The 25419-nt window shown below is 47.3% G+C and overlaps 5 protein-coding genes across 5 annotated transcripts; 3 read left to right on the forward strand and 2 right to left on the reverse strand.

The window, feature by feature from the left end:
- Positions 1-1030: 1030 nt before the first annotated feature.
- F4812DRAFT_452400 (adenine phosphoribosyltransferase) lies at positions 1031-2118 on the forward strand (the record flags this gene model as incomplete). The annotated part of the gene is made up of 2 exons (XM_047936343.1): positions 1031-1610; positions 1964-2118. The coding sequence occupies 2 exons, from the start codon at positions 1031-1033 to the stop codon at positions 2116-2118; spliced, it is 735 nt and encodes a 244-aa protein (XP_047787764.1).
- Positions 2119-4944: 2826 nt separating this feature from the next.
- On the forward strand, positions 4945-5661 carry F4812DRAFT_461760 (uncharacterized protein; the record flags this gene model as incomplete). The annotated part of the gene is made up of 1 exon (XM_047937918.1): positions 4945-5661. One exon carries the CDS (start codon positions 4945-4947, stop codon positions 5659-5661), a length of 717 nt encoding a protein of 238 aa, XP_047787765.1.
- Positions 5662-6087: 426 nt separating this feature from the next.
- Positions 6088-7299, reverse strand: F4812DRAFT_466417 (uncharacterized protein; the record flags this gene model as incomplete). Its single annotated transcript, XM_047938544.1, has 2 exons — positions 6088-6134; positions 6195-7299. The coding sequence occupies 2 exons, from the start codon at positions 7297-7299 to the stop codon at positions 6088-6090; spliced, it is 1152 nt and encodes a 383-aa protein (XP_047787766.1).
- Positions 7300-9097: 1798 nt separating this feature from the next.
- F4812DRAFT_124020 (Pleckstrin homology domain-containing protein) lies at positions 9098-11582 on the reverse strand. Its single transcript, XM_047929483.1, has 4 exons — positions 10640-11582; positions 10389-10587; positions 9734-10335; positions 9098-9685 (listed from the first exon to the last, which is right to left on the reverse strand). The coding sequence occupies exons 1-4, from the start codon at positions 10894-10896 to the stop codon at positions 9145-9147; spliced, it is 1599 nt and encodes a 532-aa protein (XP_047787767.1). The 5' UTR covers positions 10897-11582; the 3' UTR covers positions 9098-9144.
- A 10641-nt stretch (positions 11583-22223) lies between these two features.
- F4812DRAFT_466420 (uncharacterized protein) lies at positions 22224-24805 on the forward strand (the record flags this gene model as incomplete). The annotated part of the gene is made up of 4 exons (XM_047938545.1): positions 22224-22694; positions 22745-22972; positions 23027-23306; positions 23355-24805. 4 exons carry the CDS (start codon positions 22224-22226, stop codon positions 24803-24805), a joined length of 2430 nt encoding a protein of 809 aa, XP_047787768.1.
- Between the last annotated feature and the right edge of the window lie 614 nt (positions 24806-25419).

Consider the following 25419-nt stretch of genomic DNA (forward strand, 5'->3'; position numbering starts at 1 on the left):
TGTTTATCTCATCTCACCGATACGTGGTTTATTTGATTTGTACATCTTATGTAGATGGTAACTAGGAACTTAGCTGCATGTATCCTGTCTTTTCCTGTCTTTATCCTGCCCTTTCCTTGTTCCTTGCCCTTCCAGCTATAGCTTACCCATTGTGGTAAGTGGGCTATGTTTTAAGTTACGATGCTTTAGACTTGCCTTAAGGGACTCAGCTAAGTATTCGGTGGGGTCTTTCGTTGTTACTATACTCTCTCAGGTACCCCAAAAAATAACCTTATTCATATCAGATGCAAAGTAGATATTAGTACCCCGGTACAACAAAACTAGATAACAGAAACTAAAAAAGGGTTTACCCCTCCAAAGAGAAAAAAAAAGTTTCCAGGAGAGAAGGGAAAAAAAAAATTATGATTTACCTCAGCTTCATCCCACTCTGTCAATCACTCCACTTCCTCTCTCTAACCTCTTAGAAAACTCGTTGTCTTAGGTTTCCGTTCTTCCTTATCCAACGACAGTCGCACGTCTTTCGTTACCATTTTTTCCCTCCTTTTTCTTACTTGTCCCCCCCTGTACTGTACATACGATACGTACGATACATACGATACATACCTAGGTACGCATTGTACATCTCACAATCTCACAAATCTTTTCTCTCGTAGACCTTTCTAACCAAGGATAGCAGTTATTATATTATTATTGTTGTTGTTATTATTATCTACCACCCGGGTTGCGGCAAGCAGGCTACCTTACACCTCTATTCCCATCCCCATCCCGCCCCCCCTGCGCATTCCTCCGCGGCCACTTCTGAGGCGGCCTTGTCTCTTTGCCTGTTTGTCTGACTTGGCTTTGCCTTGTCTGCCTATCCTATTCGCTATCCCATTCGTCTTTCGACTCCCCTCCTGGCCCTTCCACTGTGCCACACCCCCAAAAAATTTTCACGCATTATCTTCTCTTCCCCCTAGGTACACATATCGCCTACCCTACCCCTTCACTCCTCGCCGTCTTCTCTTCCTCTCTTTCTTTCCTCTTCCTCAGCATGAGCGGTCCAGCCACCTCCAACATCCTCGTTGATCCCGTGGCAGCCAACACAGATCAGCCAAGCACCACTCCAACTGCTGCACCCGATGCCTCGCGACGAGAGCCCGCCTCCTCCGCCGCCGGTACCACCGAACTCGCCGGTCAATCGCTAAGCTCCCTGTTTGCGCACGAGCTGGAGAAGCTGGAGACTGCTAAGAAACTGGTCATCGACGCCTTGAGATTCGTACCCGACTTCCCCATCCCCGGTATTAAGTTCATCGACATTCTCCCGATATTCCAGAACCCTGTGGCCTTTGAATCCCTCCTCGAAGTACTTGTCCTCCTGATACGAGAACGATACGGCGACCAGATACCAGATGTCATAGTGGGTCTGGAAGCACGCGGTTTCCTCTTTGGGCCTACACTTGCATTGAGGCTCAACCGCCCATTCGTCCCGGTCCGAAAGAAGGGCAAGATGCCAGGCGCATGCAGAACGGTTGAATACAAGAAAGAATATGGATCAGACGAGTTCCAGGTGCAAACCGATGCCATCAAGCCTGGCCAGCATTGTTTAATAGTCGACGACATCATTGCTACTGGTAAGTTGAGTGCTTTGCGTCTATCCGTCACTCGTGCTTTCTGCTAGGTTGCTTGGGCCTCCCAAGTGCTATATTACAAGAGTCGGCTGTCTCACTAGCCTTGATTTTGCCCATCATGCCCAAAGCTTTACCCGTAATAAGCGGTGGCAAAGGCGGACGTCAAACTCGAGGCTACAAAATAACCCCAATTGCACTGGTAATAAGTATTTCCACTAGGTGGTATAAAAGTACTAGTCAGGAAGAAGTCTACTGCCTCAGCAACAAAGAAACGTCGTTTAGGGTTATGTTTCAGCGTGACTTTCTTGTTTATTCCGCCGTTTCGGCCTGTTCTCTCAACTGACTGGTTAAATCAGGAGGAACTGCTGCTGCCGCTGGCGAACTCGTGGAGCTCTCAGGGGCCAATGTCATGGGTTACCTATTCATGATTGAAATCACGAACCTCAAGGGCAAGAGGCTTTTGGGTGACAAGCCCATGATCACTCTCGTCGAACACGATGAAGAGGAATAGATGCCGCATATCACCTCTACTCTAGCATTTCCTGTTCCCGCGTCAGAAAAAAAAAAGGTTTTCATACTCCATAATACACGAAAGAGGACGACAATGATTCACAATCTCTACCATTCTAAATCTAATTTTAGATGCCTCTCGGGCTTTATTGGATAGTTGGGCTGGATAGAACGCGCTGCCGGGTTGCTACAGTACTCTCAGCGCAACCATTAATCACAAGTGGGGAGGCCTCCGCGAAAGCTGGTTTGGGGTTGCATGGCCATGGCGTTAATGGAATACGAATAACACAGGGTGGCACTGAATTTCTGTTTTAACATGATTTGCTCATAGAGAGTCATAATTCCGTAATCCATCCTAATTGCAAGAGTCCGCCTGCCTACTTCTCCTAACTGCCGCGAGTATCGTTTTGCTTATCACACTGCCTCGATGTCAGCAATGTCAGCTGAAAATCTACCCATCACAAAGGTGGTCACCAATATCATCACGATATCGAAGCTCGTCATAATTCGGTCCTCGTGTTTCCAGGTTAATGGGTCACGAATCATAGGTGAGGTTGCCCGGAGAGCAGATCGTTATACAAATTATATAAAATTTCTAAAGTAGTATTCTTACCCCTATACCCCCTATATATCCCTAGCATTAGGTATACATGAGCTTGAAGTAGAGCATGTATCTCGACTCCAAGCTTGTCCAAGAAGCCCAGCAGCTAACTTTCACGGGCTCCGGGGCTTTCTCCAGATATACGAGTGCGCAAGTCAAGAGCCGTGTCCAATTACCACCGCAGTAGCTTGCTATTAGTACTATGGATGTATTTTCCACGCTCCCCCAGATCTTGTACTATGCCGACTGCATTCCTTGTGACCCCATACGTACTTCGAGGTGAATGGGGTGCTCGTTCTACGTGTACATAACACGATAATGATGACTTTCCGCCAACGCATCACTTGTACATCCCACAATGACGCTCAGACACCCTTCGGGTAGTCGGTCAATTTATATGGCGTCGCGGGATATTCATTGAGATACTTGCCGTTATCAGCGATGACGACAAATGCACGGGTTTGGTTTTATCTTTTTGCTGTAGCCACCACAGGGTTGAATAGGTAGGTAACTTGGGGGATGCTAGGAGGAGGTATCTCCTATTGGAATTGTTACTTCATGCAAATATGGGGGTGGAATTAAAGATACAATTGCTACCTACCTAGGTAATATATTTTAACTACTACTGACATTGCTATTATAGGACTATAGTATGTGTGCATGTTAGACCAACTCAGAAGTCTTTCATGACATCAACTGTGGTAAACTGTAAGTGGACACTACTTTTATATACTCCTTACTATATTAGCTTTCGTAGAGAAAGATTGTAAGAAAGATGGCTGCGAGAAACACTGTTTAAGAGCGACTATACTCGAACACACAGTAGCTGGGTACTGATATAAATACCAACCTTACTTGATGAAAAGCCGTAAGCCCGTCGTGGTCCGATTCGCGCATGATACCAGCTTGAGTATAGTTGAGTTAATTCCAACGTTCTAGATTTCATATAACTAAGCTACAAAGCCATGGAATGAAGTACGTCGCTAATGTAATGGAGAACAATTACTGATGCAGTATCAACATAGGATCGAGAGGGAGACTCATTTCCAACCTGCACTCTCTCTTTGCCATCACCTATCTCGCCTTAGGTACTCTTGTAAGGCATAGAGTGACACAAGGCCTAGGTATCTTCGATTTCGCGGGCTATGCGTACAGACAAAGAAAACGGACGGGCCCTATAAAATACCTGCCACTAGCCTGGGCGTCATGTCTGGCCTGATGAGATACTTGGAGAGTTGACGGGACGTATCTGACTTCTGCCATCCAAACCGCAGCAGACGCGTATTCAATATAAACCCAAGTCTTTCCTCGTGATGTTTACTATGGGTCTGGCGAGAATATCAGCTCTCGACCAGAGAATCCGTTGGAAGGATCGTAGCCACAGCTTACCGCGCCTAATCATATGAAGACTTAAAGCCATGTCGGTCTGCCCGATGCAACGTAGATATGCAATCCTAACACGAGTCTTTTGCTTTCGGGAAATGTCCTCAAGTAATTCCTACGAGAGAACTAATCAAAAACATTAGATTTTGAACCTGACGCGAGATTTGTTGGATCTTGACGGAATAAGGGGATCGTGAGATATATATAGGCACCTTAGGTACCTAAATATGCGACGCGAAGACGAGAGCAACAGCTGAAGTCATCGCAGATTCGCTATGTAGGTATCGCTTATGCAGGTCCCTATTTATCCCTGATTGCACGCGTCGCGCTGCAGGGGGTTGGTGATCTAGAACAGAGGGTGATCGTTGCTTAATTCCACTTCTCTTTCACCCTTCTACTAGCCACGATCGGGGATTGCTGTCGCCCAAAGTATCGTGATCTCGCGAAGGGAGGAAGGATAAAAGAAAAAAAAAAAGAATTCATGCATCTCGAGGAGGCGGAATAAGGTTCCGCTCGACGATGGCACGTTACCCCGGACCGTGGGCCGATTGTAGCTGGCCTGGGCCCTGGAGTGGCGAACCGAGATTAGCAGAAAGCTAAGAAGCCGCTGTGGATATGTATATTTTTTTTTTCGACGATGGTGCCTTGTCGCGCCAAGCAGGCATCGAGTGCTTGATAGCAAGACCCTGGCTTTTCTATCGTGTACTTATATACTAACTATTTCTACTTATCCGCCCTATACACGCGCCGTGCGCCTCGCTCAGTCTTACCACCGACTCGTCGAGTTATTAAAATATCCTTGACAGGTAGAAAAAAAAAAAAAACACCATCCACCTAGCAATCATGTCTTCCTCAATCACGACCGCGATCCCCACGGACCTCATCGAGGACTGGTGCATAACGCGCGTGGAGCTCTTCGACGGCACGCGGTACGAGTGCGCAGACGGTAAGCCGGAGTGGCAGGCGTCCGACTTCCAGACGTTCTGCTGCAACGGGCAGATCCTGAACACGGCCTGGGACATATGGCGTGGCGTCGTCAAGGGCGGGAACAACTCCGTAGCCCTGTCCGACATGATCTGCTGCGGGAACTCCGGGCCCGAGCAGGGCGGCGTGCTGCCCTTGCCCACCGCGTACACGACGTGCTCGGAAGGGTCGCCGACCCCGCTGGCCAGCGTCGCGGGCACCAACACCGACAACGCGGTCCCGTTCCTCGTCACCTACACCTCGGCCAGCTTCGGCGCCGGCACCGTCGTCGGCGACTACATCCCCACCGAGACCCCCACCTGCTTCTGGGCGTACACCAAAGGCCTCGGGACCACGGAGATCACGCTCCCGGCGCCGGACATCACCACGCTGCCGCCGGCCGAGACGGACATTTGGGGGTTTACGACGAACACCCCGAAGCCGACGACTACGACGAGGCCGATATCGACGACTGGTAGCGCCTCAGAGGTCACGGGGACGTCGACGCCTTCGTCTGCGTCGGCTGTTGCGGGCATGAGGAAGGGGTATATGTACCTCGGCCTAGGCTTCATGACCACGATCCTACTATGGAGCTGATACTTTTCTGGAGCCGAGAATGCTAAAAGCTGATGATGACGGATGGGGAATATTAGTTACGATAATTCTAGGATACGATATACAAATAATGATAATGATAATGTACTCATATTGCTCCTACAGGAAGTCCAGGTCTTGATTTAGCGCTACGTATGGAGTATGGAGGCAGTCCCGGAGCGGGAATGGGGGTTCCTCCTGAGAAGGTTTTGCCGTTGATAATTATAAATAGCACCCGAGGTTAGCAAGGTACGAAAGTGAGTTTATCGCTTCTCCTTACGCTACGAAGTCCACAAGAGACGATAATTAAATAGTTACATATTACTACTGTCCATATTCTCAGTACATGTGTTGATATCTTGTGGGTGTATCAATAGGGGAGATCAACTCCCCGAACCAGAAAAGATGACTGACTGACTGCCTTATCCATCAGTCATCATCGCATACCGTTATCCTACTCTCCGCCTCCCGAAGAACTCGATCAGTTATTCTTAACAAGTCCATTCTCCCCCCTTATTCCTGTCCGACCTACCTACCTCGTGGTCTCGTAGTGACGTTGTAGCCCCGAACATCGAAGTCGCTATTGTCGAAGTCGATCGATACCGAGACGGTGATAAGAATAGGCGTACGATGCCCGCTGCCATTAAGTCCAGCACCAGCACCACTACCTTCGACGACGTCAGTCTGGAGGTTTCCGTCGCCTGCCTCGGAGCTCAACCACTCGGACCAATCCGATAGCTCCCCAACCTCTCGCGGCACCCCGTCACCCCGCGAAGCGCCAGCATGAGCATGGACGTTGGCCGCGCTAGGCTGGGGCCCTCCGGCAGGTGTGGCGAGAACCTCGGGATCCGGTGTTCCTGAACCGCTATCCGAAGACGAGCCGGCCCTTCTTGTTGCTGTTGCTTTTGCTGTCGTAACCGGAATAAAGGTGTTCTGGCTAAGCGAGGGGGCTCGGACCGGCGGGACGAAGACGGCGGGAAAGGAGGAGGACGACGGAACCGGAACCGGAACTGCTTGCGCAGCTTGGAACCTGTGCGCAGCAGCGTCGAGGAAGGCCTCGCGGCCAAGAGGCGGGAAATACACGGCGGGAATATTGTCCGTCTGCTTCCACTGTCTATTCCAGGGGCCGCCGGCCTGCGAGGGCCCGTACGGCATGTTCCCCACGATGAGTCTGTCCGACGTGCGCGGGGCGACGGTGGGCTCGGCGGCACGGTTGCTTGGCGTTTCCAACATACGCAGGAAACCTGGTCTCAGGGTAGAGTCCCGATGATCCGTGTCCGGTCGCCCGTTTCCGAAATTGGCGAATCTCTCTGGATCCTCGGGTCTGCTTATCTGGGAGGTAATGTACCCACCGGATTCGGCGAGGTCAGGAACCCCGCTGAGTGTTTGGGGCTCAGCAAAGCTGTGCCGATATTGTTGCTGTGGTTGTGGTTGGATTGTTGGCTGGCTGGGGACGGACGGATTTCCTTGTCCGAGCTCCTGAAGATTCAGCCTCCTTGCGTGGCCGCTTTCGAACCCCATGGCGGGGATCGAATCGTAGGACTCTGCTTGCCTTACAGTAGCGGGGACCCAGGAACTTCTGCGCCGGCCTGGATGGTTAATCCGGTCTGCCAGCGACTGTGGACTATCAGTTCGTTGCATGTTGGTTTGCCTTGTGTTAGGCGTGAAAGTTATTATGGTTTGGTTAAGGTGTAACTGTAGTTGTCGCTATTATAGCGGTAAAAAAATATGATGGTAAAGGAAAGGGGAGTGGTAAAGTTGAAAGACAGGAAGAGCTTATATAGAAGTTCCCAGGACCTTGGAACAACCTAAGAAGTACTTGTACAGACGTGTGTTGTGATTAGTTACACGTGTAGCGAAGCTTGCTTCCAACATGACTTTATTACTAGGTGAACGATTGCAGAAGTCCATCTGTCAAAGGAAGATGACTGGAGTGATATCTCAAGTAAGACGATTTAATGTTGTTGCAAACTTTCTCCAAGTTGGTTCCTAAGCTGATGGTGTAGGATTCTCAGGATGTGATTTCATGGTCTGGATGGCAACAAAGACAATGACATGTCTCGGGAAGTGTACATGACTATATTGCTGAACATCTGGTTTTCACCTAGGGCATCATGTTCTTGATCGTTGGCAGGCGCGTCGTAAGACGTGAATATGTGCACGATTCGTACTACGCATGTCTAAGTACGAAGTTTTAAAGATTGCAGCCACTAAACAAACCCAGATACCTTATGACAAGGGAACAATGCCAAGTCAAGACTTATTATCAAACTACCTATGTATAATACTGATAGAATACTTGGTTTTCCTTGATGACAGCTCAGAATTGATCAGTAGCCTAAGTCTTGCCAATACGACTAACTGCCCCTAGGACTTGGCCGGACAGGAATCATGACAAGAGTTACAATAATATATACTAGGTAGGTAGTTTAGGTAGTTACACTAGAGTAGTATGGCTCATATGTCTTGGAGTTCTTCCTATCCTTCTCTATGAACTCTAAAACCCGCAGGTGTTGTTCTTTGGGCCAACTAGAGAACAAGCAACGCAAATTATTCAATAAAATAAATAGGAACCCAGAACAAGAGGGATTTATCCATAGAATGATTGGTACTTCACTTAACGAAATATCCAACATTATATCACCTTGGAGGTTACAGTTAGTTGTTTTCAGCATTGTTGGCTAAAGCTAGAGTTACGTCGGTATATAAGAACTCAAGATTAACAGAATAAAGAAATATTTTCACTTGATTATGTAGGATTATGAATAAAACAAGGTCAATTTGATTAAAGAACGATAACGACTAGTTGATGTTTGATGCTAATGTTTCATTGTCAAAAAAAGGCCAGAGTAAAGAGAGCTAACTACCTCTAACGTACCTGTATCAAGGCAATGCAATGGTGCAAATCACGAAGGTACAAAAGACTAGCAACACTGAACACATGAGTATCTATTAGCTATTAAGAGAATGCTTCAGCCGGCAAGTGCACACCCTATGTGGTATAACACAACGCGCGACATCTAATCCGGAAGATGAACGTTGCATGCTTTCCTACGAAGTATGCTCCGTCGCAACATATTCCACCCACTCCGTCACTGTAAAAGATGAAACATTTGTGTGCTGTTTCGCAGGTATTTTTCTGATCCGCATCAACCAAATGACAGGGGGTATACTGGGTATCAGTTGAGTATTAGGAAAAGATGTGTCAAAACAAAAGCAGTTCTCCTCGCAAATTGAGACAAGACATGCAAAAAAGCGTCAGTATAAAGATCATGGATGCCATCCTTGCGGCAATGCAGTGCACTCTGTCCCGACTAACGGAGAGTATGCCTGCCAATTGCCGACAACAGATGGGGGTATCAGTTAGAAACCAGTCTCGTAGGGTATCTTGAAATGCAGATCCGTTCCCGACCAAACCCAGTGTCGTGGACACACTTTACGAAAACATTATTAAATGTTGACCCTTAGGCCAAAGCGGCGCGCACTCTATGCGGCAGCGGTGACGGGAGCAGGGGTAGACTCAGCAGGCTTCTCCGCGGGAGTCTCCTCAGTAGCAACAGGGGCGGCAGCGGCAGATTCGGCCTCCTTAGCGGGCTCAGCCTCCTCGGCAACATCAGCGGGTTTGCTGTCTTCAGCCTTGGGCTCCTCGGCAACAGGCTTCTCAGTCTTCTTGCCCTTCACGGTCTGGCGGAGCTTAGAGAAGAAAGGGGGAGACTTGACTTTCTCACCCTCCTCGTCAGAAGAAGCAGCCTTGTCCTTCTTGCCGAAGCCGAATGGTAGGGAAGACTTGCGCTTCTCAACCTTCTCCTTGGTCTCACCGTTGGTGGCAGGAGTAGCATCAGTTGTCTCAGTGGGGGCAGTAGCAGGAGAGGCAACATCTGTAGAGAGGGGCTCAGTAGTCTCGACAGCAGGGATCACAGGTGCTGTCTCAGCGACAGGGGCATCGGCAGGGGCATCCTTAACGGGAGTTGCAGGAGCGGACTCAGGCTCGACCTTCTTCTTTCCGAAAGAAAGACCACCGAAAAGACTATACAAAGTTAGAAATGGCATTGAAAAATAGGGATGCTAAACATACCTGGCACGCTTGGTAGGAGTGGGCTTGGCGGGCTCCTCCTTCTTGACTTCCTCTGTAGCAGCTGGCGTCTCGATAGTGGGAACCTCAACTGCGGGGGCATCGGCCTCAGCAGCAGGCTCAGCATCCTCAGCGATCTCAGCGGGCTTGTCCTCAGCGGGCTTATCTTCAGTCTCCTTCTTGGTCTCCTCCTTCTTGCCAAGGAGGTTACCGAAGATAGATGCACGCTTTCGGCTGGCAGATCGGCGCTTGGAGTCCTTGCCATCCTCCTTCTTTTCTTCCTTCTTGTCCTCCTCCTTGGGCTCTTCCTTCTTGTCTTCTTCCTTAGGCTCTTCCTTAGCTTCCTCCTTGGAAGGCTCGGCTTCGGCAGGCTTCTCCTCCTTGGGGACCTCCTTGGTGGGCTTTAGGCTCTCAATAGTCTGCTTGTAGGCTTCACTCTCAGCGATAGTGGCGGCAATCTCCTTGGCCTCGGCAATCTTAAGCTTCAATTGCTCAACCCAGCTGTCACGTTCAGCGGCAGTGGGGGCCTTGAAGGCATGCTTGTGGCCCTTGGCAGTGAAAGAGAACTTAGTAGCACCCTCAGTGACGGGCTCAGAAGCCTCAGCCTAGATATCAATTAGCATCAAGCATTAGTGAATGCTTCCCCAATTGTACATACCAGTTGGATAGCACCGTGGGGGGTGGTCTTGTCGCTCTCCTTGCCGTAGAAGAAGAGACCCTTTCCTGTCTCAGCAGCCCAGGCAGTAACGTGGTGGGCAACCTCAGTAGCCTTCTCGTTCTTGAGGTATGTGGCGAGCTTGTCCTTGGGAATGGCGTCGGCGCCAAACCAGAAGTGCTGCTTAGAGTAGATTAAGTTCCTGTATGTGGTTAGTCAAGAATTTATTATTCGCAGTCCTGTCGGCGACGTACTTAGGGAAGTTGGCAGGAGCACCCTTGTGTTCCAAGGTACCGGCCTCAATAGGCTTCACTTCCTCCTTCTTAGCCTCCTCAGCAGGAGCGGCAGCTTCAGTAGTCTCGGCGGTCTCTGCGGGTGCCTCAGCAGTGGTAGCCTCAGCAGCAGGCGCACTCTCGGCAGGCTTGTCTTCGACAGGCTTCACCTCAGCAACGGGCTCGACGACGACAGGGGTAGTCTCGGCGACTTCGACGGGCTTCTGTTCCTCTGCCATTTTGATTGTCTAAAAGGAAAAATTGGGTATCACTAGAAAGAGGAAATTAAATAATGAAGAAACTACTCTGTTGGTATAGAGTAGTAGTATTATAAAATGACACTTCGATGTCTCTCGGAGGAGTCTTCTTTGGAGGTGCTTGAAATGGAAGTGGAAGGGGAAGAATAAGGAAACTTGGATTTGAAGTCGAGTACGACAGGAAGGGTGGGAAGGGAAAAAAGTCAAATGGAAGCACAGCTGCTTCTGCCGGGCTTTATTTATTGTCTCGTGACTAATGGGAAAGAGAGTGACATGGGAAGGGGAGCACAGTCTTTTTTTTTTTTTCTTCCTTTCCTAGTGACCAAGGTACAGTGGAATTTGTTACTGTAGCAGAGACCAGGTAGACAACGGAGTAGGTACGAGTAGGTACGATTTAGACTTTTGGCTACCCTAGGTAGTACCTGGTAGGTATTGTACAGTATTTCCCTTACGCGTTGTGCACGGTAACCGTCGGACAGGGATACCTAGGTGGGTCTAGGCGGGTCGCGGGTTGTGTTGAGCGAAAACAGATGACCCACAATGCTGCATTAGCAGTTGCCGCCGTTATCCCCCTGTGTCCCCTATGTCCCTTGTACCAAGGGAGAAAAGGGACAAGAGCCAAAAAAAATAATAAATAATAAAAAAGGAGTGGCCTAAAAAGTTTGAGTAAGGTAATAACGATAGACCGTTTGTCATTCAATATTATTTATTCTATTTTATTTTATTTCCAATTTCCCATCCGGAATAAACTCTTACGCCATTTTGAACGGAACGCATTCTTTTTATTTTTTCCTCTTTTCTTTAGCCCAATGTTTAAACATTATTAGAAATGCATCCACACCAACCTCATCATCATCCTACCTAACATCTACGTTTTATTATCATCATTATTAGTACCTCAGTAGCAGTGCTACGATCACCTCAGACTAAATTACAAACTAACTTCAGACTACATAATAACCAAAGATACTTGGCAACTAGGATATTAGCCTTTAGGGACTTAGATAAGGCTTATATACCTAGGTATTCATTCATTCATTTACAATTATGCATAAACTCCCGGTCCTTACCTCACTTGTTGCTGGGTCATCTGCAAATCTTGCGGCTGTGGTTCTGTACCTGCAACATAATTTTTTCTTTCTTTTTTCTTCTTTCAAATGAAGGCCCTGTCTAGCTCGTTCGACGAAATTACGACGTCGTTTAATATGCACCGACGCACTAGTGGTCATGGGCTATTGACAGGGGGGCTGAAGGGGGGACAAGACTTTTTCCCAGCATCTCCCAGTCATCTTAATGGACAGGTCGTTTTGACCACCAAAGCCAGCCAGCGCCCTCCTAACATTATACGTAGGTACATAGAAAATTCAGACCGGAAATATTTCCCGTCGAAAGGAAAAGCTTCCAAGCTACGGGCTATTATCTTAGATTGCTAAACCTATTTGGTACAGTTAGACCCAGATGGTCCAACTCGCTATTGATGATCATAGCTCCGTTCGAGACCTTGGAATATTGGGATCTGGTTATCCTTCTATTGAGAGACATCAGGGACAACGGTATGTAGCGTATGCATGTACGAAGTTGCCAAGTGGTACTTATTACAATAGTTAACTACATACATCCTACTCATTATTACTGGCTTTCTCTTTTTTATTTTCTCCTCTCCTGGGTGGTCCGCGTATGAATATCTATCTACATATCTGGCTGGTACCATTACTCTACCACATATTGGTACCCCCTTTTGCCTTGCTTATTGAATACCCCGGGGGAGCAAGTCGATTACGACCTACCTAATACATGTTTAACACAGTCTGACAAGACACCTCTTGCCGAACCTGGCAGTCAGCAAGTTCGGTTCGGTTCTGGAATCGGACGACATTGCGGTTGATAGGACGGTGGTGATCGCGTCGATACCACTCCAACACAAATATCCGTCACATCCATCCAATGAAGCCAATATGCAAGATGCACTCATTGCGGCATGCTCGCTGCATATTATCCTGCAACCCACGGTCATAGGGCCAAGGGTGTGGGTAGCTCTCTTGTCTTGGGTAGGGCGTCTTGGGTGTCTTTGGGCAATGGTAGAGAGGAGGGTTGGCAGATTGGTTCTTATTGGGTAATACCTAATTCGGATGAATTGTGGAATTGCGAAGAGCAGATCTCCAGCGCAATATCAGGAGTAAGCTGGTTAGGTACTTATCCAAGTCCATCCAAGAAGTACCGACATTCATTAGCTTCTCATGGCTTTTTCCCTACACTAAAGCACGTTTATCTAAACGCAACATCCACATCCACTGCCAGTACTGATCCACTGCAGAAGAGCATACATATGTACCTAACACATGCCCGGCTTGTCTGCCCCATGTGATAATTTTAGTTGGGTGGGCTCTTACTAGTTGCTAAGATGATGTGTGGATGTCCCCCCCCGTCTGTGAGCTCTGTCGATCAGAGGGCAACCCTACAACCGAAATAAGGAAAAAAGGGACTCGATATGGCCAGGATACGATTCTTCAGATTTACAACATACTAATAACTTGGGCTCCATTGCATTTAAAGGTGAGCAGTCATTCCAGAATAACCATTCCATTTTTCCATCCTTTTTCGTCTTTTTAACTACGGTGTCTGTTTCAGGCTATCATCAATCTCTGACGCCTGGGCCGATTTCTTAATGGCTTAATTTACTAGATCTTGACCCTGAAATGGGGACCCCAGAGGTGGATCCCGATATCCCAACTTTGACCGTACCAGGGCTCTCTTCTCTGGCCAAGTTCATTTCGAGAAGCCTTTCAAGATGAGCAACATGGATTAATTGGGTTAACCGTTAGGTTAGGTACGTATCAAGCACGATGTGCGCTCGACATGATGATACCTAAGGCACAATACTAAAGCACTGTCACTTAAACCGCGAAATACCATGCGAAATATGCGAAATCCGTGGTATGGTTTGGTCCAAGTATAGAAGTACAGAACCGAGTCACTAACAGAGAAGATCGCGATTAGTTGCGTGGATATACATAGTATAACATGTAGTGCAATGTTACGCGCAGGACGTTACTGAGATTCGCGGCCCTCTCCCTATTTTCTACATAGTACGCTTCATTAGTCGAACGATTGGACACGAACCAAGCGATTTCTCACCCCATAACCCTTTTTGACGTCCGCGCGCAACCAAGGTCACTTTTCCCAGATCCACTTGACAGTTTCTGGAACTGGAACTGTGCAAATCAGTTGGCGTAAGTCATTTAACTAAAGGCAATTAGGTCGCGGGCGCCATTCTTCATGTTATTACCCTCCTAGGCTATTTTGATATGTACCTCCTAATGACAGCACTAGAGTCAATGATATCCCAACGAAGAGATGTGCCAAGGGACGAGGCCTTTCAACCAGTTTGATCATCTTTCTCAGAACTTCTTAAGAGGATCGATGAGACATAACAAAGCGTTCGATTTGCCCTTTTCGACAACACCCCCAACAACATTTCAGCCTCTCTCGCGAGCCAAGGAAGTTAGCGAGATATAGACATTAATCAGCGTCTGGTTCAAAGTCACCGGCGCCAAATAACATTGGCGCAGCACAATTAGGTCGCGTGTCACAATCTACGCAAGACATCGGTCGAAGAGTTGAGAAGACCCGGCGAAACAATGTTATCGTTTGTAACACCAAGTTTCACGTCCAACAACTTATGGCTCCTATATCGGGTATGAAGAATCCCATATGGGTCAAATAGGTACCGAACAAGAAGGTAAGAACGGAAGTCCTATGTTCAAGCAGTTTATTATTGTTATTTTATCCCATGCATGTCTAGTATAGGTAAGTCGTTCGCTAGCATCAAAACTATAAGTCAATTCGGTATTTAGACGGGTGGGTTGAAATAGTGTATACGCTCCGTCGTCTACGCGTATGCGTAACAAGATCTCGTCGCGCAACGTTATTTTGTTCAATGGACCATCTTGGATGACCCTATTCTGTACGCTTCGAATGTCAGGGCCCAGTGCCGGGTTACATTTGGTCTCCCCCCGTGACAAGCTTCTTCTTGCTCCTACATGACATAAACTACCACCCACCTTGCGAATCTTGCGATTGCGTTTACCGCGGTCCCCCGCCTATCAATGTCCGCTGTGGTGTAGCCTCCCCCCTTCCAAACACTCTAACACTGACGAATCTCCAATTAAGGGAATTTCTCTTAAGAATTAAGCGCCCGAATTCACCAATGTTGTGCGTTTGTCTGAAGTGCTTTACCCTCTCCCCTACCAGCGTGGCCATTAGCCAATAAGCTATGATTTGTACTCGAGTTGCTCTAACCCGTATTTGTCAATTATGGTCCTGTAGTTTTAGTTTTGGGTTTAGTTTTTTCTCACGCGTGAAGTTCAAGCTGATACATACATGGAAGGCCTTATCATAGCACCACCATCTAGTAAATAAGCTGTTTCAGTTCTGTCGTTCCTTTTATTAGCACGGGTTCATGCAAATGTTAGGGACGCCACAGATCGGTTCCCCTCCTCCCAAGTCCGCTATTTATTTCTCTTGGTCTAGGATGATTTTCGCCGTCCGCCAGGAGTTTTTTTTTTAAAAAAAAACAAAATCGTCTAACGGTAGTTGAAGGCATTCCTTACGGTAGGCTAACAACCTTTTGGGAATAAAGATAAGATGTTGGATCTGATCATGCCGACAATGCGCGCGTGGCACATGGGGCCCTGTGCTCTCCTGAAATATCCCCCGACATAGTGATATCCTTAAATGCTTGGATTCTTTTCCTTTTTTTTTCATACCGGAACAGCTTAAAAAAACCCCTTGCCTTTCTTTAAACACAAGGAGAGCGCTCCGAAACAAGGGGCTGCCTTCCCGCGTAGAATAACATTCTATCTCAGCTCATGATGGTTTCTAGCTGGAGGGGATAGACATTCAAATGGTGGGGGTGGTATATAACAAGTAACAACTAGGCGACTTGCGACATTGACTAAAATAACGTAGGTTAGAGGTAGTTTTAACCCGAATTAGACGTTCAGATGCCATTCACTGGGCTATCTGTCACTCTAGTTTCAGTCTTATCATCGATATAGGCAAGTCAACGATAGGCGAAAAAAAAGAGCACGAGCAAATTTTAAGATAGGTAAGGTAAGGTAAGGTAAATCCTTCGAACGACAGGGCATGGGCATAACCGACCGTCCTTCTCTTGACGACGCTCATTCATTCCGCCTTCCCCCATGCGCAGACAGGCAGATGACAGGTGCTACTAATAGGTAGTATTACATATCCACCGGCATTGAGGCTTGTCAGAGATATATAGCTTTCTGCATTTATACACACAAGCAACCTTTTTTCGCGCGTGTATTTATTTTTCATCCCCCCTCACATCTAGAATCCTAAAATCGAGAAGTGCCAATGACGCTCGATTATAAGTGTGCGTCTCTCGGTTTGACCCGACAGGGATGGTAGCACGCCCTCTTAGCGAGGTATTTCGATATGAGCTGTCAGAAGTGTCGGCTGCTGTGCCCATCTCCTCCTCTTCATGATTATCAAAATATCGACATAAACACGGATGTTCCCGGTTGGTTATTGTCACGAGTTATCGCTTATATTATTAACCTTTAAACTGCTGACCTGGTCTGCTTCCCTCTCTGTCTCATAATTCTTTACGTATCTACTTGATCTGCATATCTGAGGTTTATATATGTACATAAGGTAGGTATCAATAAAAGTCGTCAAGCTGCACCATGCGGCTTGTGTGAGACAATATACGTACCTGTAATATCAACAGTGTTACATTCTATCAAGAGACCAGATTTTAGATTAGATGTATGCAATATACTGGCAATATACGTACATACAATACATAGCTGCCCCTTCTCGAGCGTGTAGCTCCAAAGCTCGTGATCCTTGATACCTACCCTACGTATAGTATAGGTCGTGTACATACTATGTATGATGAATGGACGTATTTCCTTCTAATATCCCTGCTCGTCGCAAAACCCGTTAGCCGCGAATGTCAAAATCTCCGATCTCGTCAAAGCCAGATGAAACGAACGTTTACGCGGGTATCATCAGATCACCTTTTTTTTTTTTTTTTTTTTTTTTTTTTCTGTTCTGTCCTTGGATCTGCCCCCATTTGTGCGCCTTTCGGAATCCCTAAGAGGCATCTGGAACCTCAGTCTCGCAAGGGTTTTTGTCTGTTAACCCCCCTCCCCCTTTTTTTTAACACTCTTCTTTTTTTCCACTTTCGCAGATTTGCAACAAGCGGTGACCATAAGGTAAACTGGCATAACATACTAAGATAGACGATCCCATATCGTTATCAGAATCTCTCTCTCGCCTGCCAACCTACATGTCAGAACGGCCAGTTACTCATTCCCCGATATAGAACTAGCGCACGCACGCCATTCACCACCTGCTCATCCCACCATTCATACCTCTCTACCAGTTGCCTTTTCCCCGCCGCATTACCCCCCTTTTCCCTTTCTCCTTGTCCCCTTTCTGATGCCCTGCATCTGCCCGCGGGCGAACGTTCATGCATCCCCAACTTTTTTCTCTGCGCCTGCAGCTTTTTTTGGTGTGTGTATATGTATGTATGAATGTATGTCGCAGATGCATGTGTAGTAGGACAAAGCTCCTGGGCCAGCAGATCACGCGTAGTGTAGCATACGTAAGACAATAGATAGATAGCTTGACAAAGATCCCTTTTTCCTCTAGGTATATCAAGTCAGGCGTATCCCCCCTTTCCTTTCCTCATCACCACCACCCCCCGATCTTGCCTATCTATCCGCCGGTGCGCGTGGTTTCGCGCGTGACGAGCACACGACATCGCCATCGCGGGGTTTATCTTTAGCGTCTGGGTTTTCATTCCATTCCATTTTAATTTTAATTTTTGTCTTTTTTTATCTTGCTCTCCAATGGTCTCGAAGGTCCCGGATCGGAGGAACCCATCTCTGCCAAGCGGGATGTGATACGCTTCCGTAGCTGCGTTCCCTTACTGCTGCTGCCAGCTTCCCCTCATCGATCATAGGTACCTAATGTATGTACGCTATGGGAGACCGCATAGCATGGCATAGCGTGGCATGACATGGCAATCCGCGCATGTGTCGCCGATGGGAGGTTCCGCAATCGAGAAAGGCTACTCGATAGCTTGCGTACCGTTGGCTGGTCGCATCCCATATCCCGTATCCCGTATTCCGTATTCTATATTCTGTATTCCGTATGTGTGTATTACCTAACATAACAACCCATAACATCAAACCGATCCAGGTTTTTTCCCTTTATTACCCCAGTCTTTCGAGATACTGTACATAACCTACCGGGTTCCCACCCCCTCTCCCCCCCAAAGGCCTAGTCCTAAATAGCGGTAAGACATGCTAATGCAATATCAACACTCTTATGGTATGTAATTGGGGTGGGCATACCCGGAAGATGCGATCCGATTCTCGCTTGCCTCCGACAACCTCCTTTGCATCCTTGATGTGACTTGACACCCGGATGTCTCTGTTGTCGCACCTTACCTTGCCCTAGTCCGGGCACATGACCCCCGATAGCGGCAGCAGCTGTGAGCTAGCTAGTGGGCTTCGGTCGGCCGGTCCGTGGGGCTATGCTTTCCGCCCGGAGTCTAGTCATTAGTTGTTGTGTCAACGCGTACGGAAACCGATTCTAAGTGGTTTAAACCCCTTTATTTTCTCCAATGCTTGTCCCATCGTGGTTTTGATGTTCGTCTCTTGGGTCCTGATCGATCTTCTATCGATATGCCTAACGGTCGGTGTTATTCCTAGCATATGAAGTTGATTCTTTCTTTGCTCAGTTAGTTCATGTCGGTGACAGGGTGCTGGCAAAGGTCAATGGCTCCGTGAACTTCTTCGAATGGCCAACAGTTGAGAATAATTTGTGTTAATATCGTCTGTTCGACTAACGCTCCTAATCTGCTGACGCGACGCCAATGCTGTATCCTTCTGTATAACGGCCGATATGTAGGTAGTTCCAGTTGTAACAATGAGCTTTGCAGTAGAGGGTAATAAGTAATGAGCAACAATAGACGTGACTGAGAGGTGTTGGGTGGGACGTCGGCTTAACAATTTTTCGGACAGTCTCCTATATTGATTGTAAACCTTGAGTCAGCACATTCTCGTCCGGGGTATGGGCTGGACACTAGACCTTGACCAGGGACGTTCTTAAGAGAAAGGATAGTATTTAGCCAGTGACATCATACGCGCCGTCACGGTCAGGATTTGACTTGTTTATTGCAAGAGACAGGTTCGTAGAGCCTTCGCTGTCGTCGAGGAAACATACCCCTGAATCGTAACAACCATTGCAACATCGTCATGGTAATTGTAGACAACCATTTCTGTCTCTGGCTGCTTTGATCTAGCATTTCCTTCGCATATTCTGCTGCTAGTAAGTTTCTTTTGCTGCAATTTGGTAATACGACAGACAATATTGTTGGAGATCTTGAACAAGGTGGTGTATTTCCCATTCACACTTGGCCGACGCGTGCTCTAGATGTGTCTTCTTCTGGTCGATAGGCATTTTCTTTCTTGGTAATAAGGTGTAGAGTCCTAACCTCGACTCGGTTTCGATGTTATAGCTATTGTATTCGAGCAATCCATCAAAGGCGACCGTGGTTTTGTAGGACTATCCTGTCCTATTCGAGTGGCCTTTCAACTAGAGACCTGAGGTAAGCTGCGACACGCCCCAGGTTGGCAAAATCAGTGAATGAATGGTACCTGAACTTATCATACTGATAGTATGGTAGAAGCTTTCTTAGTGTTTAGGATGGCTTTAAACCAGTAACAACCATGACGCGACCGTGGGATAACCTGGAATTTCCACTGTCAGTTACTTTCCAACTTGATAGAAAGGGGGTTGTCTTTACAAGAACCTGGAAAATTTGCTAATAATTCCTTGGTTAACCCAGTGGAATAGCAACATATGAAGGAGGAAATGGTAGAGAAAATAGTAGATTGGGCATCTCTTATAGAGCAGTGTGAATTACCTACCTAGGTAGATATAGGTGATCCAGCTCCGTCTCTCAGTTGGTTCGAAGAACATGTTTATGTTAGAAAGTATGTCAATAATACCAAGCATGGGGTGAACGTACAATACAATTGGAAAAGCAGGTCCAATGCAGCTGCAGTAGGTGCAACTGCTACGGACTCGACAAGCAAATACCTACCTCCTACAGTAGGTACTGTACGTGGGGAAGGGGGCGTCTAGCGAAGTACGATACAAAAGCTTTCAATGACTTTAAGGCATACAATACTTGGTACGTTGAAATCTCTGCGTTAACATGCTGCAGTGTACCAATTATTTCGGAGTTTTATCATATTAAAATAATTATTGATCTCATATGCCACGGTTACAAGAAGATACTAAGAGTCCACCTGGATACGGCTTCGTTGAGCCACATGATATTATCTTCTACATTTCGTGTGCTAACTATCTACTAATTTCCGTAGATACTTCGACGGCATATGTAAGTACTTGGGCAGTTTCTAACTGCCAGACTTCTACTAGTAGGTAGTACTCTACCATTATCTTGCCTACTACCTATACACTCATCACCCCTATTCTCCTAATTCGTGTAACCGGCAATAGCGACATGAAGGAACTAGTAGGTCCCTTGGGCTTTGTGGCTTCTATAAATAAATCTTAACAAGTAGATCAACTACGGTAGACTGCGTATTAGGTACTATGTACTGTGTATTGCATTAGGTATGGATAGAGGTAGGTTGTTCTGCTGGTTGAACGTGGGTCCTCGAGCACTTGCCTCTTTCCTCGAATATCTGCATTCATTTATACATGTGTCAAGGTGGTCAAGGTGGTCTACGCTCAAGAAATAACTGGTGTGGCTTACATACCTTGAACTGGGTTATTCAATTATTAGAGGTACGCACCCTTCGAGTTTCCTTTCTTCATACCAATTCCTCGAGTATATTTCTTCCGCACCATACCTCAAACCATACCTCACACCATACCTCGACGTCATTGTCATCCATATTTCTTCCGTCGAGACAACTCTTTTACGATTCCTCCACAGTTTATGAGAAGGTAAGTCGTTCAAGTTTCTCTTCTGTTGGTACAGGTAATCGTACAATGGCCTGAGCTAGCGCTTCCCTCGACTACACCATACTCCCCACCCAATTCACCCCTTCGATTAACTTCAATTTCCATACAATACCTTCAGATAGTTTAACGAAAAGCATCTTCACTCATCATCAATTACGCACCAATTACACTTTAATTCCCCTGCTAGTAGCATACCGCCTACCATTGGTGGAAAACATCCGACGTTGGCAAGACCTTTTCTCATACATTTTCTCGTGCAGCATTATATTATTCCCCTAACCAGCCTTCCATCATCTATTCCATAACAACTACTGATATCTGACCTGTACAGAGCTGTCTTTGACATTACCCTCGATCACCCGGTCGTTCTCACCATGTAAGCGACTTACTACTGGTCCCAGACAGGTGTTGTTACATGAAATATACCAAACTCTGTTGACTCGGACTAACATTTATTTTAACTACCATTTCTGCAATTCAAATACTTTTTTTTCCCCGATACCAATACTTGGACTCGGCCCTGTTTTATTTACATAGGATCTCCGATTGTTCATCAGGACCTTTATTATTCTGATCTGTCAAGCTACACTTATCACTAACGGTCCTATCTAGTCGTCAACCTTTTCGCAACGGAACTCATCTAAAAAGCTCTTGACGTCCAATCAGGTATGTCGCCAACTTTTCATTTCGACTCGTCCTCACTTCCTTGTACTATTCACTATCTCCGTGTGAATTATCTAGTGGATCCCCGATATGTATCTACGGCATTGAATACAATTGAGCAACGCTACCTTGACCCCTTGACCCCGGGATTCATCCCAAGTGGACGACTCTCGTACTTTTCAATTCACCGAGGTCAACGCTTTCGCCGTATAAGAGAATATATATACCACGATTACGCGTTTCAAATATTTTTTTTTTGGACTTTTCCCCAGTGATGCCTCTGTTATTCGCTAATATTTTATTCATCCTTATTCGAGACATTATATCGATACTACATACTTCAATTATCTACCCACGAGCTTACGCTAACTTGCTGGACTAGAAAGTGCCAGTTCTGACGCTTAAAGCCTATTTGACCTGATCTGGAGATCGGTGACCATAGTAAGTTTAAAACCTAGGTACATTACGAATCAGCATTTAACAATCGATCCCTACACTTGCCTACACTTGACTCAGCTATTCTTATTTGTTTCCATTTGAGACTTGATAGCGCTAGGCTAACCGTGTCCCAGAATCACTGACTCTTAAAAGGCTTTATCGTCGCGATGGATTACATCCAAGACATTCGCCGTGCTGGCAACCTCCCCTATCCTAATCTCATCCGCGCTTACGCAACATCGAACCAAGAGCGTTGCTTCCTTGAGCCTGAAAACCCCTCCAAGGCGGCTGGTGCTGGCAACCAGCACCAGACCGCCGCAGAGGGCGCTCTTGAGAGATCGATCAAGTTCCGCTTTGGAAGTTTCGGTTCCATCTCCCACGTTTACCGACGAGACAGGGCCGGGCAAGGCTTCCACTTCGTGATATACTTTCGTCGCGACCGCGGTGACATCGACCATGGACTTGCTCGATCTAATGAAGATATCTACGAATGTGCTAAGATGAACATCTTACGCCACCCTCTGAGCAAGGACTTAAATAATCCGGTGTATACTACTCGGGAACCCATCACTCACCCTCTAGTCCAGGGGCTGCTACGTTTGAATAATTACCCGTCAATTCCGGACGCGGTCATGAGTGTGAGAAGGATTGGTGATTCTAGTATTTACCATCACTAACTTGTTCATAGGGACCTATGCTGCCGCGATACAGCCTGAGTCCTGGAGAAGTCCAGGATCCCTCTAAGCCAGGACAATTCTCCAAGCCCAAACATATGCAACCCGCAGCTCTTACCAAAGTCTTTGAGATACCGGAACTTTGCATGGCGATCATGCTAGAGCTTGGCCACCGCTGGGGAGACTTGTCTAACCTTGGCCGAACATGTCAAACCGTCATGTGTGCAATCAATAATATCTCGGTAAAATGCCTTATATAGAGCGAAGGGCTACTGTTGAAGCTAACACTGGTATAGACTCGAGTAGACATCACCCGCGGTAACTTCCTGAATTTGGAATTCAGTGACGCCGAGATCAATACAGTTAATGCTGGAGCAACCCCTGAAGCCCTACTCTCGGGCAAAGTCATGAAGCCTCCCTCATCCCAATTCTTGGTTGTTTCGAATGTCCGATACCCCTACGAGGCCCCGGAAGGCGGAGAGGACGAGCCGGACGAATTCGGTCTTCCCGCTCGCCCTAAGGGAAAGTCATTCAAGCTAACTGCAGAGAGGCGAGTTATTGATACGTATCGACTTCGTAAGTCTTTTCTTATCATGTGTCCTGCAAAAGCTAACTGGTACTCAGTACGAACCATCGATAGCCGCGGCCATCAGATTAAGATCCTCCACCTCCACGCCGTGCCGAACTTCGATATTCCCCTTCTCAAGAAATGCCTCGAGCGGCTGCCGAACTTGGAGACACTCGGAGTTTACAATTGCGAACTCCTGCATTTCGGCGAGACCATTCCGTTCCTGGAAGCTGTAATTGAACACAACAACAAACCGGGAAATAAATTTGTTCGTCCTGACTTCTCGCCTGTCTACTACCCCGGACTGCCCGTAGGGGCGGAAGGACGTACGGGCGAGTACGGCGTCATCCCGTCGGATCAGGGATTAATTGACACCCGCAGGGCTATTGTCGCGGCGCTGCGCAAAGTCGTCTTCCTTGCCCTATCAAATAACATCGACTGGTTCACGCCTGGCACTGCTATGCGGCAGTATCTGGAACGTATTCCCTTCGCCCTCGGCTCGCTTCGCTATATCCTCGAGGCTTGCTACAACATCTACTATCACGAGCAGGGCTTTTACTACCCGTTCTTCGAGGAAATCCTAAAGCGAAACATACAGATGGATAACAACGGGCCTCGACACGAGGAAATGTGTCGCACCCTCTACAACGATCTCATCCTGGCGGTCGAGGGTAGACCTATGGAGCGCGATAAGTTGCTCGCATTGACCACGAGCGGGAAGCACTTCCAGCTTATCCATTGCGCATTCTGCTCGACCTCCTTGCCTGCGTATTTCTTTACGCAGAAGTCTGTGAACCGTCAAGCGGACCAGGTGGAATGTTGCGGATGCCAATTAACCACCCAGCTCAACTACCAGGTCGACAACTTCTTCCGGGAGAAGAAGGGGGTTTTGCGCATCCTGTTCAAGGACGAACGGATTACGGACATCGGCAGCTTCCTCAACGCTAAGCGAACTGCTACCCCGGAGGAGCTCGGCAATCCCAAATTCGACTTCTGGCTCGTATCCGTCAAGTCGAAGGCAGAAGTAGCGGCAGCAAGGCCCCGCGACGGCGGTGACGGCACCGGAGACCTCATCCTCGACGGGCGTCCGGGCCCGGACAACGACGAAGAGGCGAAGCAGGTGTGGATTTGGAAGGAGCGCGTGGTGAAAGCGATGCGATATGCGAAGGCCAGCATCGACCAAGGCTCGGCAACGCTGGAGAAGACCATCGCGGACTACGACAGGGAGATCAAATACTTGGACGACCTGTACTTCAACGGACGCGGCCTACGCTGGGCGGCCGACAGGCGCAAGAACCGCGACAGGGTGGATCTCATCTATCGCTACATCGAGCAGGAGAAGGCGCGGTGCGGCCTGGCGCAGATGCAGGGGCGACATGGCGCCAAGCTCGCGGCGAACTGGGACGATGAGATCAAGAAGTACCGCGAGATGGTCTGGATACAGGCCGGAATCATTAAGAACAAGGGTCCTCGCCATGTGTACGAGACCAATGGCGGCGTGTACTAAGCCCGGCCTATCGTTAACATTGTTTCTGCGTGCTTCCCGAGGGCTCTTAAGACGTATTTAACTTTTTTCCTGGCCACTTCTATTGACGAGACGGTAAAGGTACCTAGCTTACCTATGTAATCACCCAATATGGGTTTCCTCAGCATGAGCATGAAGACCGGCAACGACGCCTAGGTCCTACATGCATTTTCCTTACGCTTTTCGGCTTTCGACATACGAGACCTGCCCATGTCTCTCCTTTACTTTACGAACGCCTTTACTTTGCGAATGATTTCGCCATTTTTTTCTGTGCAAAGATTAGCCTATGTCTTCATCATACACTTACTTAGCACAAGTGAAGATTAGCTGGTTAGGATCCTGGCCCTATAGACTTTCGCACATATTTTCTACGGCTGTCCCTTACACGACTCGGACACGCTATCTCTCCTTTTATTCTTTTGCAAAAACTACACTTCTACAAAAAAAAAAAAAAAAAAAAAAAAAAAAAAAAAAAAAAGGGAAAAAAAAAAAAAAAAAAAATTTTTTAAAAAAAAAAAAAGGACCCAAAAAAACAAAATTTTAAAAATAAATAAAAAACAAAGCGCAAAGGGGTGAAACCGGCGGAAAGTGTTAAT

This window comes from Daldinia caldariorum (assembly GCF_022478825.1).
Source record: "Daldinia caldariorum strain CBS 122874 unplaced genomic scaffold F4812scaffold_15, whole genome shotgun sequence".
Taxonomy (NCBI): Eukaryota; Fungi; Ascomycota; class Sordariomycetes; order Xylariales; family Hypoxylaceae; genus Daldinia; species Daldinia caldariorum.

Bases quoted from the DNA above. Each gene is read 5' to 3' on its own strand.
- F4812DRAFT_124020 (XM_047929483.1), bottom strand. From the start codon at position 10,896: ATGGCAGAGGAACAGAAGCCCGTCGAAGTCGCCGAGACTACCCCTGTC. The intron at 10,336-10,388 runs GTATGTACAATT...ATTGATATCTAG, and splicing joins CCCACGGTGCTATCCAACTG to GCTGAGGCTTCTGAGCCCGT. The intron at 9,686-9,733 runs GTATGTTTAGCA...AACTTTGTATAG, and splicing joins ACTCCTACCAAGCGTGCCAG to TCTTTTCGGTGGTCTTTCTT.